The 12,978-nt window shown below is 40.2% G+C and overlaps 1 protein-coding gene across 1 annotated transcript in view; it reads left to right on the top strand.

Moving 5' to 3' along the window:
* The window catches only part of PLXNC1 (plexin C1), a 71,740-nt gene that overhangs the window by 19,497 nt on the left and 39,265 nt on the right, over window positions 1-12,978 (top strand). The window contains exons 5-10 of the mRNA XM_026868668.1: window positions 1,096-1,210; window positions 2,216-2,360; window positions 5,729-5,798; window positions 7,150-7,225; window positions 7,342-7,395; window positions 11,850-11,989. Coding sequence (XP_026724469.1) covers window positions 1,096-1,210; window positions 2,216-2,360; window positions 5,729-5,798; window positions 7,150-7,225; window positions 7,342-7,395; window positions 11,850-11,989 — 600 coding nt within the window. The remainder of the gene's footprint in view (window positions 1-1,095; window positions 1,211-2,215; window positions 2,361-5,728; window positions 5,799-7,149; window positions 7,226-7,341; window positions 7,396-11,849; window positions 11,990-12,978) is intronic.

Below are 12,978 nucleotides of genomic sequence, written 5' to 3'. Positions count from 1 at the left end.
ACGTGATTGAAATTATATGTGCTTCTATGTTTGGTAGCAAAGCAGTATTAGTAAAAAAAATTAAATGTTGCATTTTTTTTAATAAATATTCAACCTTAATATTAAAATATTAAGATATATGCAGTTAGCACTTACTTGTCTAATTGCTAGCTCTATGAAATTACTTGGAGTTAATCTATGGATTGTTCACAGCAGACAGTATTTTAAGAATTCACCTTTCAAATCTGGTGATTGTCCATCTAAATTTGTATGCTTATGTTCTCTTTTTTTACCACATTTTTAATACGTATAGCTGTAGTACTTGTATATCCCAGTGTTTCCTCATTCTTTCCTAATTTTCTTTTGTGTAGTTTCTGTTTCCTACAATATGGCATCTATAACGTTTTTATTTACTTTGTGCTATCCTACTTCTGAAATTGATTTTATTCTTGAAGACAGAAAAATCTATTTTGAACTACCTTTTCAAACCCAGTGGTTTTAACCAAGTGCACTGACATAAAAGAGAAAGATTACTATTCACATCAGTGGTCAACAGAGGAGATTAGAAAGGAGAATGCATCTCATCAACAATATACATTCATAGCATAGCTCTACATCTGAGCTTCACCCCCATCTCCTCTTACCCTCTTTGGAGAGAACAAGCAGCTTCTATGGTGTGGTTTATTTCATTTTTGTATGAATATCTAAAATATGTTAGGTGAATTGAACCCTGAAAGAGCATATTTCTCCCCATTGAGTGTAGAGGGAACTGAGAGGGTCAGATCTAGAGCTGTACAATGAAGCAATCAGGTTGGGGGTAATGAATTCCATCCCAGGCTACCAAGTCCACTGTTATTGGCCAAGCATCTAATACTTGCTTGAGTCCCATTGACTTAATTGGGACCCTAGAGCATATATCAATGCATTGTAATTTATTTTGATAAGCAGAAGATTTTACTGATTGTTTTCCTGAAGCTTTTTGCAGTTATAACCATACTCCTGTAAAAAATCAATAGTGTTCCTGTAAAAAATCAATAACATGAAATAAGTTTAAGTACAGTGTCTGAAGTCATAGCCACAATAAGAAGGCTAGTATAATTTTATGTATACTTCTAGGTGCACATTAAAAGAAAATTGTACACATTCAAACAGCATAAAGGGTTGGTATAACATTTCGCATGCACCTGATAAAGATCTGAAAATCCTGCTAGATTTCCCTGCAAAAAATCAGGTATGTGCACCCAGTTTTATGCCTGTTTGTTTGTTTGTTGTGACTTGAAATCTGTCGTTTTGTTGCTTATTTCAGCTTTCCTTCTTTTGTCACTATGTTCCTTCCATATACTAGTCCCTCTTATCTCAACAATTGGCAAATGTGTTGGAAATCCCAGTAAGCTGAATATGTCAGTCAGATGGATGTTCTCTTCCTCTCCTATAAAATGTATCCTGACGCTATACTTCATGATGTTGGGTCAAAAATTCACTGTGCTGACAAATGCAACGTTTCCATTGTATCACCTATCAGCTATTCTAATATTTCCAGTGACTATATATCAAGTGCATTATGTAAGTTCTAAGCTTTGTAACAAGTTACAAAACATTCACTGGGACACATATGCTAACACAAATGTGTCTTTAAGTGTTTGGTATTAGTATTTACTCAGTATCTGTTCACAGCACACACAGCCTTGAGTATTTGATTATCAAGTATTGTGACTGGCCACTTAATCTGCATGCTATTGTTTCTGGTTTCCCGATTGAATGCACTAATGTGATCATATTTGTAAAGCGCTCTCAGCCAGAAACAAAGGATAATTCATTACAAGACAAATTCTGTTTCATAATTAAGTGCACTGGTTATGGATGCAAATGTTGTCTCTCTCTGAGGATTTGTACATCCTTGCTCAAATATTTTTAAGGGACTATAAAAGTACATAACACTGATATAGCAACACTCTTGTTTTAAAATCCAAAATGATTCCAGATTGCTCCCCTAACATGCCTTACAGATCCATTTAATTTCTGGAAGTAAGCAACACTGTTCCTTTCAGGAGTCCTTCTGTATTGCTTTTTCAGTTGGGAGGTGCCCTTTCCTTTGAGAGGCTACCTAGTGAATTGTCTGCTTCCACCACAAAAATTTTCATTTTGTACATTTCATCATTTGTAGTTTTCTGTAAAGACAAGGTGACAACAAGTATTACAAGAAATCTCTTGTATTCTTGTGTTTATTGTTCCATAGGTTGCTGTGGCTGCAAACATAAGCAAAGTCCTTACTTCCTGTGTGATAAAAATTGTAAAACCTGTTGAAATATTTTATGAAAATGTAGTGCTGAAAAATTCATCCTGTTTCTGCAATCTAACCGCCCTGGAGATAACTGATAATGGTATGTTTTACTATTACATGTATTTAATGCTTATTCACTGTCCTTTATTACCGAGGAGAACTGAGGATAAATACAGGCCTGATGAGTGTGAGAGCAAGTAATGCTTTTTATTAAATGTCATTGAAAAAAAATCATGTTTTGTCAAGTGATTTGAGTATACTCACGCTATTCTTGATAATTAGATTTGTTAATATGGAATCCTTTCTAGAAGCAATAAAACATGTCAACCTATGGCTAGAAGCAGCTTCTTCAGTTCAGCCTGTAGCAGTGCAGTGTTTTAGCATTAAGAGTATATGTGGTGCCATTAATTACTGTCTAAGGAAACTTAAGATAGCTTCAGAGAAAATCAAGCTAGCTGGAGCTGTGGAAGCAGTGTGGTCCCATGCTCTGCCGTGACAAATTAAACCATCTTAACCCTTCTCTCATCCACAAGCAGAATTTGGTTTTGTAAGAAACTGTACTAGCATTAATGAGATAAGTATATGACTATGAATATCTGTACAATAAATAATATTCAATTAACTGTTTCAACCTAAGACACTTGTGAGAAAGTGATTGTCCCATGCAGAAGATTAGCAGAAAAATACACGATTCAAGGGCAATTTGTCTGGTACATCTTTTTGACTTGATTTCATTCATCTTTCTGAATTATTGGTTGAATCATTTTGCAGTAATTCTTATACTACTTTGTTCACCAGTAGTTCTCAGAAATAGAAACCTGAGTCGTTTGTATGGGACACATGTTGCATGTGATCTGTTTTGTGCATCTTATGGGCAACTACAAGTTTTAGAATGAGGTGGTAAATTACTGAATGTCTAGACTTTTCAGCTGACCTCTGGGCTTTGGTCTCAAATATCAGATCATAATTCTTCTCAGTAGTCTTACTTGACTAATAGGAGGAAAACATCACCCTTGCATTGTTTCAAAGGTCTATATAGAAGCACAAAGCTTTTTAAATGCAGGTTGACCTTGTACCTTTTTAAAGTTGTTTATGATAGAATACAAAAGAGAGTTTTAATCTAAACTGAGGAACAAAGATAGCAAGCTCAAGGATAGTATGTGCTCTTAAGTGACATGAAGAGGAAACAGAAAATTTAGATAAATGCTGCCTTTGTCTTTTCCTAGATAACATAGCCCAAAAGACATGTAATACTCAGCATGGATCTGATTCTCTTATAATACCTTTGTGTAGAAAGAGGAATGAAATATTAACCAGAACTTACAAAGACCTGTTGTTCTGAAGAGCTCAGTGCTGCAAAAAGCTCTCTCTGAGAGACCCTTGCCCTGAAGGAGGTTCCTTGTAGTACTGGGATCTCAGGAGCTCATCTGATGGCCTTTGTAAGGGAAAATCATCTCTGGCATCATACAAGTGTTGTGTCAATTCCTATCTAATATTGATGTGGGAATCGAGAAGAAAAGACTTTGTCACTAGCGGGTGACAACTAGGGTGATATCCACGAGTATTCTGATCTATTAAGCAGTCTTTAATAAATACTATTAGTGGATTTTAAGAGGGACAAATACATTAGAGAAGAAAAAAACATCTTTTATTGACTCAGTCCCAAAACCTTTGCTTTTTTGTAATTATGGAGTACATTGTTTTGGTTCTCTGTCTTCTCAGACTAAGGGTTTCTCTTACTCTATTAGCAGGTTTTCAGAGTATAGTGTTACAAATGCCAGCTCACCTTGCCTGTGCTTTGTGCCAAAGATGAGCCCCTTGACAGTGTTAACCAGAAGGCTGTGAGCTTAGCTTGTGCCCACCAGTATTACTGCCACTCACATGCTCCTACGAGCTGAGATATATTAGTAGATAATGCAAGTGTGGGAGTTATGTTGAGTATTTATGGTACCACATGTAAAGTGACCTCAGTCTCACAAGAAGATGCACTTGCAAAACTTCTTCAGGTATCATTTCTGGAAAAAAAACATTTTGAAAATACCTGCTACTCAGTGCAGTCTGGTGGATTTTGAAAGGTCAGCCCAGGCCATGCAGAAAATAATAGGTTCCATTAATTTCAAAACAAAAAAACAGGGAACCATATTTGACAGTGTTGTCCTTAAAGTATTTATACAAACTTAAAAGAGAAGGCAAGCTCTACCAGAAGCAGATAAATTCTTTGCCTTTACTTACTACTCCTAGTAAAATACTGTTTTTCAGTAGCTATGGCTTGAGACCCTTCTTATATAATGACCTAAGCAAATGATTTAGGAAATTTTGTGCCCAACATGTCGGATTTTTGCAGATACACCGATTTCTGGAGATGCAAATAGGTGATTGCTGAAGGATTTCAGAATGTCATCCACATCTTCAAGCATTAAAAAATCAGACTCTTTTGTATCTGTTTAGTAAGGTATTTAAGCATATAAACAATCCCAAGGGCTGTTTTTATCGAGCAGTGCAGGTGACCTTTGCAGTAAGCACCCAGGTGCCATGCTGACACATGGAGGTAGGAGATACTTCTGATTTAACAATGTAGATGTAGCCAAAGCTGATTTTCGTCTGAACAAGCCAGCCTGCGATAAAGACAAAGCTTTCTCTACCTCTGCAAGGCAGGTATACTTTAAATCTGTATAACTTTCCTGGATTAAAAAGCTATCTACTTCCTAGCATAGAGAAGCCAGAAAAGTCTGCACACATGGGTTTCATTTGATCTCAGACAGTCATTCATTTCACAGACATACACATCTGCAGGCACACAGATGAAAGGGACCATGGTTTAAGTGGTATATATCTAACACTACTTTTTCGATGTGGTATTCTGCTCATAGGAGGAGATACTCTTTCATTCCACAGCTGCCAGTGAATTGTCGGTATAGTAATTGCTAGCTGAAATAATGGCAAATTGACTCATGCAATCATAAAAGATTTAAATAGGATGAAAATTGCTACTGCATAGATTACAAAGGAAGACTCTGAAACCAAGTCTCTGAGACAAATAGAGAAAGTACATATGGTATGTTGGGGTCTCTCACATTAGAACAGTCTGTTGTGTTAGAAAGCTTGAAGTTGGGGTCTGTCTGTGCCACAGTATACCACTGTGTGCTCTTCAGGAGATGATTTTACCTACTCTAAGGTAGCATTTCCTTATCTGTAGCCTGACAATAACATTACTTTTGTATGTCATGCATTGATGGCATCAAGCTTAATTGATGAGCGTGTATAAAGTCTTGGAATAACTCAGCTGAAGGGTGCTATGGAAGGACAAAATCTAGTTATCTTTATCAGTTTAAAATGTGAGTGAATGTATGAGAGCAGGTGCATACCATGTAGAGAACAGCGGAAGGTACATGAGCTTTCAACTCTTTTTTTTTTTAACAGTTATTTCATGTAGTATCCATCATGTGTCTAACAGTCACATTTTTCCAGATTGTCTAGTTCTTGAAGCATCGCTGTCCTCAAGCTCTTGGAATATCACACAGACATTTCAGTTGAAAAAGTAAGAGCCTCGTTCCTACTGACTCATTGAGGGGTTTATGTGTGTGTGGGGGGGAGGGGATCTGAAGTATGGTCATTCTTTTTTTGTATTTATTAAGGAAATACATTTTGCTAAAGATAGTCACACCTCTTTTCTTGGTCTGTTTCCTCCTTCTCTTTTTTTTATTGTCCTTAGAAAGCTACTTCTTTGGATGACTTATTTAGTGGGACCCTGGCACCTGTCTGTAGGCGAGTCATTACAATGACTGAATTTATGACAAGTGCCGAAGAGATAACAGAGGATGTCACAATGACATTAAAATCCTTTTTGTCTTTGTGAAATAGGTGGGCCCCTGGTAAGACTTAGATCAGAGGAGTCAAAAGATTCTATAAAAGTCACTTTATGGATCTGTTTTTTAATAGAGCCAGGTGCAATTTAAATATGGTCAATGGGTAATGTGAATACAATTAAACTGGAAAGTAACATCTAATCTGCTAATAGGAATAATGAATACTTACTGTCCTGTACACATTATTTTTCAGAGCCACACTCTGTTGAGAGCTTGCAGTAGAAAGCATTTGTGCCCAATATGTGGTCTAACCCTGTATGATACATGGTTGTTAAAACTTAAGATCTGGCTAACCTATGCTGTAGGTATCTACAGTATTCCCATTCAGAATGCTCCTCCCCTGTACAAAGAGAATAATTCATAGGCACTTGGGATGAAACTGAGCTCCTACTTTTTGGGAAGTGGCACATCACTTTCCTCTCCCTGGAGCAACACAGGGAAGGAGCTGTCTTTCTCTAAATCAAAGCATTTCTAAGCATGCATGGAGAGGGCCTGTGCTGCTCTTGGCTCTCCTCCATGCTGATGGACACATTGCAAAGCAAGATAGGGACAAAGTAGTCCCCAACAGGTATATTTTTTAGTAGGGGAAGGCAATAGCAAACTAGCAATACTTGCTAGCTCTACACACAGAGAACAGAAATTCAGGAAAGCTGTGAAAGAATCAGTGATCGTTTTCTGCCCTTTTCTGCTTAAAAAGTACTATTTGGCCACTTATGTACTGGAGAGAACCACAGCAAAGTGAAACACAAAGTGTTCCATCTGCTTCATGCTTTTTGAAAATTTTTGAGACTCAGATCTCAGCTCAGGTTGTATTTCATACTAAATTTGTCCTCAGAACAAGCACAGCAGAACAATAGGCTTGGAGGGTAAACATAGGTTATGTGTTTTACACATTTCATTACATGTTTGCCAGGTTGTTCTCTTGGGTTTGTGCTTTTTTCTGTTACTTGAAATTTCACATTCATGGCTGAATCTAGATTGAGTTCCCATGTCTTACAAAAACTCGGTTTTGTGTGTTACCAGCTGCTCTCGGTGTATACGCAAGGGTGACTGTGACAGCTGTAAACGGACGCGTGTCTCTCCTGCCACCACCTGCCAGGTGAATTTTGTTGAGGAGGACTGGAATCCTCTGTGATGCCTTTTCCTGTATTTTATGTATGAGCAGCAATCTGTTTCTTCCTTGTCCTGACGTGAAGAAATGCTGATTTTTTTCAGGATAGCTGTAATGCAGCTGCTTCCAAGGGGATCGCCACTTCACAGAAAACAGAGGTTAGTTAGCATTTTAAAATCAACATTACTGAGATTCTGTGGGTTGGGGGAAAGATTTATTTAAAATGAGAAGACTTTGCAGGAAGAGTAGAGATATGGATGAGGAGGCAGTCAGTTGGTTACATAGAAAGGTAATGCAGAATTGATACTATTTTTTCTTAGTGCTTTGTTGGTGCTTAAAGGTACCAACAAAAATTTGTGTTTCAAATCCAGGCATTGAGACAGTGAACACTGCAATAGTCATATGCGTACCTCTAGATGCAGTATTTACAATACTGCTTTAAATGCCAAAGTCCCTGTATGCTGTATTTAGTCACTCCCCAGGAGCCAGTGTGCTGAGGGCTGGGACGTGTATATTGACCACCAACAAAAAAAAAACAAACCAAAGGAGAACATCTCAGACTTAATATCTTACCTCCACTTAAAGGCATGTTTGAGTTCTGCTGCCACAGGCAACTCTGTGAAACTAGGTTTCAGAGTCTCAAACCTCTTCCTCATTTTATGCAGCCAGATCACAGCTTCTTCTGAAACATAGCTGCCAGGGGAGCAGAAGGAAGGGGGAGATGTGCCACCCCGTTTCTGCATAACAGACAAGTGGCTAGAGGATGCATCCGGGAACTGAAAACCCTGGGTGTTAGTAAATCCATGTTTCACACTTCCAGAAAAATTTTCCTTGCTTCCAGGCTGTAGACAAAACTGGAGATGGAGCTACTCTCCATCCATCCTGCTCCAGCTGGATCACTGGAGAGTCAGGAGTGTCACTGGTGCCAAAATACCTTCTGAATCTGGTTGTTGAGTTCTCTATTGATATCATATAGACTGTATGTGACCATACAGTCTATACAGTTTTCCTTGTAGGCCAGCCCTTTAACCAGGAGGTTATCCCTTCATTCTTTATGGTGCCAAAATGCTTTTATTTTCTCATAAAACTGAGTGATCTTGTCATCAGTGGTTACTTCTGACATGCAGGTGTTAGGAAAGAAATGAGTAGTGAAGAGAAATTTGACTGATGAGTAAGTACATAGAGATTTGCTGCCTACACTTTTTGGTTTCTGCTTTTCTGTGAGTGATAGCATGGTTGGTATAAATAGCAACTGTGTTCTTATCTCTGAACGTTTCATTAGAACTACCCAAATTTCTGCCTGTGAAGACATGAATTACCTCTTAAATTCAGCTGTTCAGCTAGGTTGCTTCAATAAAATCACAAAATCCATTTTGTTTTTCACAGAGATGAGTGGGATTGTAAAACTTGTACTTCTGAGCATTAATATTCTGGATTTGGTCTGCATATAAAGCATTACGGCTGGTGAAAGAACAGAGGAATTTCTTCTTTGCTCTGATTCCAAGTGCATTAATTTGACATTGGTAAATAGTTAGAATTGCCTGGGAGATGGCTTTCTTCCACATGCCTTATCTCAGAAAGACAGTGATGGACAAGGCAGTGAAAGCGCTAGAGGCAGTCCAAAGGCAGATGTTTATTTAGAAGTGATTGATCCATTCAGAGGGCTTGAAATTGCATTTGAAATCCTGCTCTCCTTTGACTGCTGGTGCTTTAAGGAGAACATACTGGAGCTGAGAAAGAGGATTTGTGTTTTCCCACAACCCTAGCTGAGCATTTAGCTTAATAAACTCTTTTTTCAGTGGCAGCCCCAGCCCTCCTCCTGACTCCAGTTGCTGGTTTCCATGATGCACCTTCCCCCTCCCTGTGCCAGAGCAGCAGTTGGAGTGGTTGCACAAGTATGCTTGACTGGGGAACTGATTTGGCTGGAAATAGCTGTTGCCTTTCAGCAGGTCTGGGCTTCATCTGGGCCAGTTCCCCAATCCAGTTCTTCCCATGGCCTTGGGGCCCCATGCTAGCACCGCAGGAAGGGCCATGCTGAAGCAGGGACAAGCTCCTTGGAGTAGCAGAGGCTGCTTAATCTGGGCTACTGCCAGATAATTCTCTGGGACCTCCAGCTATGCTAACCACACCTCTGAGAATGTGGATGCCCAGGGAAGCATTAGGCTGTCCAGGGAATGCAGGGGGGTGGGTGCTGCAGTTCAGAAACATGGAGCTCTATTGAAGTTGACAGGGCTGTGCTGATTTATGTTACTTGAGGACCTGGTGCATGCTTCCTGTATGTCTCTCTCCATGTTTACACTGCTTTCATTGCATGCCTCACAAGTAGTGATGTTTATAAATATCCTGCCTCTCCGCTGTCTCCCTTCCCTCGTGCTGCTGGGTGTCTCTCCCCCTGCCATGCAGCGACTGGAAGGTCAGTGGCTCTCTGATGCTGGGGAAATGAGCACCACAGACCCCAGCAAGGATGCTTGATCCCTCCCACATTCAGTTCCCTCCGGTTTCTTTTGCTGCTGAGGAAAGTGTCACAAACCAGGATGGTCAAGCTGCTGAGGCCAACTTACCTCAGTGCTGCAGGTGACTGCGCTGATGCCATGAGTCCGAGGCAGGATGCAGCGAGGGAGTCCGTGTTGTGTAGCCGCATGGAAGGCATGATTTAAAGGAGGACTGAAACTTCCAGAGTGAGCCGTTCTTCCCCTGATTTCTGCTTGGTGTAAGAAAAACAAGGCAAGCCAAGCTGAGGTGTGCTGTGGTGTGTGGTGCCTGGCAGCAGGAGCCCTGAAGCACCCCAGTGTCCTGCCGCACCCCTGGGCAGGGGATGCCTGGCGTTTCCCTCATGAGGGCTCACAGCCCTGATGCAGCTCTGGGGGATCTCCCTGTGTTTGTATGATACTGTGTTATTCCCATGCTTCAGGGCTCCCTGCTGGTTACCAGTGAGAGTCCTGAAGTAGTGTTTTACTCCTTTCTGTAGTATTTGGCTTCTGGATTTGCATGAAGGTGTTGACTGTCCTTGGTGTGCTGGAGGCTGGACACAAGCAGAGGGGCAGGATGCAGATAGAGAAAACCACTGGTGCTTCACTGGCTTTAATCTCTCAGATTTCTGCTTCACTTGTGCTGCTCACATACTAAGGGTTAAACTGATCCCCAGGTCAGGGTGGGAGTGAATTTTCCCCCTCAGGGTGTTTGTCAGGAGTTTATGTTGCCCTCCTGTGTTATCCATACCAGAGGTCATATTGGAGGCCCTTTTGATGGGGTCCCTCTGGCCCCAGCCTTTACACTCTCTTGCCCTTTCCTAAGGCATAAGTTGCAGCTTTCAAACAGTTGTGACAGGTCTCACATTTGCTCTGGAGTACTCCAGCATTCAGTGGGCCATGGTAGCATGTGGGGACAATGTTCCAGGGACATTTCTGAAATGGGGAAAGGCTGTGTTTGCGGAGGATGGCAGTGTGACCCTGGTGGTCCCCTCAGGCCACCAGCCCAAAGTCTTAGTGCTGCTATGGCTACTGGAAAAGATTAGAGGGGGAATCTTCTAATCTTCCCGGGGGAAGGACTTATCTAAAGATTTTGCACCAGCACCCTTCTCAGGGTTGGAAAGGATGAACTGCCCAGTGAATGTGTCCACAGGTGCACAGCAGAGATCAGGATAATCACAATACTCTAAAAACTCACTTTAAACTGGTATTATAGACAGTCTAAAAGCAAGCTAGAAATTGTTTGCCTGAGAAGGTCCCAAACACTTTGTGGTTTCACATGTATATTTTCTTGGTTTTTTGAATGTTTTCAGTTTTTTGTCTGAAAGATACACAGAGAGGAAACCGTCTGTGTGGTTATAAAACAGGGGAAGCAGCAAAACTGATTAAACATGAGATGCTGTCAAATGTATCAAGTAAATACGCTATGGAAAAAAATCTCTTTTCTCGCTTGGTAGTGTTAGTAAGAATAAGTAAATATAAAGATACACAAAGAAAAACAGTTTTAAAATTGGCCACGTTTCTACAAGATCGTGACAGCATCAGAGCAAATTGGATTATTCTTAAATGTTGGAAAATAGATTTGTAAACTTCTTAGCACCAAATTAGGATACCAAAAAATCACCAGAGTTGTGTTGTACCTTTAGCTCTACGTATGACTCAAAGGACTTTCTAGTAAAGCTAATTCTGGGGCTCTTTCTTGACTTTTCATTCTAGGATTTGACCCTGCTTCCCCTTCTCAGGTCACAAGAGATGCCTTCGTTTGTTTCACTGATCTCTCATAGTGACAGCACCATGGGTTATGTCTTGTGTTGTTTCTTAGTTCTTCAAGGGCCACACAAAATGTATCATTTCAATCTGGGTTTTTATGATACTTACCTTCCAGTATGTCAGATTGTGATTCCTTCGAGCAACTTTGTTATGAGATAATTTGAAATATATAGGTAGAAATAGTTGGCTTGTAAGGAAGTTGTGACTGACAGTCCTTCCCAAGATCGAGCTTAACAGGATTTGAAATTAGTAAGAAAAATGTATCCCAGTGCCATAAAACCTGCATTCCTGAGTGGTGGTTGTTTTTACAGCTGTTGTTTAACTGCCTAGCTTTTTTTTATAACCAGATTTTGTTTTGCTTTGTTTTCTAATAGCATATCAGCATTCATTCCATTGAACCTTTGTGGATTTCTACACTAGGCAAAAGTGAAATAACAGTCAAAGGAGAAAACTTTACACGTGCATCAGGCATAAAACTGATACTGACTGGAATCACTGGCTGTAAACCAGACATGTGAGTTAAGCTCTGAAAAATAATACTATGTACTTTGCATGGTGAAAATTATGCCCATTTTGCCCTAGCAATACAGTTGTGTGAACAGCTGTCATGGACCTCTCTCCATCAGAGAGGGGGATGCTCTTCACTCCTTTGGTTATGCTTCCACTTCAAATTCCCAAAGGATGGAAATTAATTTGATGTTTGGGTACAATACAAGGGATGGATGGGTAGGTGGGCAGTTCTCTCAGGAGTAGTAGGACAGTTCTGTACCTGTGGCCTCTGTACCTTGCAGCAGGCAACAAAAAGATAGGTCACAGGAAAGTCTCAGCTTTTGTTTGACTCTCCTCTGCTTCAAAGTATTCCCCATATATTCTAGGACTCTGCTTGTCAAAGCGCAAACACTGCCTGGGAAGGGAATCTCATGCAACAGCTTATACTTTTCTCTGTTGGTAATCGCACAGTGTAACCCCTAGATAATGAGGCTATCTTACTCTAAATCAGTCCTTTTTAGGTGCAGCTGCAATGGCTGTCTGTGATTACCAAGTCCATTTTACGTATGAACACTTGAAAAAGTGTTCATATGGTACTGTTCGGTTTTTACTTCAACCATGAAGGGAGACAGAAGAAGTAGAAAGAGGAAGGAGTAAAAGGGAGGAAGGAGGGGGAAAACAGGAAAAGAAAAAGAACAATGAAAAGGAAGCTGAATATTCTCATTCTTTACTAGCTCATGGACCATGCTGGTAGCACAGGAAAGTACACAGTAAAGAGCAAAATCACACACTGCATTACATAGCCTCACTCCAAGGCCATAAGACCAATATCTGTACTGTCTGCTGTGATTATTGTGACACATAGCAACTTCATTCAAAAGATACCCTACTCTGTTTTTTCAACTCCCTGCTCTGTCTTTCCACCTCCATCCCACAGCTCAAAGAGAGGTTCATTTCTCTTTTCTCCTTATCCTTTGCTTTAGGTTACAGGATTCGTGTAGTAACACCAGCGAA

The sequence above is a fragment of the Athene cunicularia genome (assembly GCF_003259725.1).
Source record: "Athene cunicularia isolate RWA chromosome 1 unlocalized genomic scaffold, athCun1 chr1_part2, whole genome shotgun sequence".
NCBI classification, from domain to species: Eukaryota; Metazoa; Chordata; class Aves; order Strigiformes; family Strigidae; genus Athene; species Athene cunicularia.
This window is presented reverse-complemented; position numbering and strand designations above follow the sequence as displayed.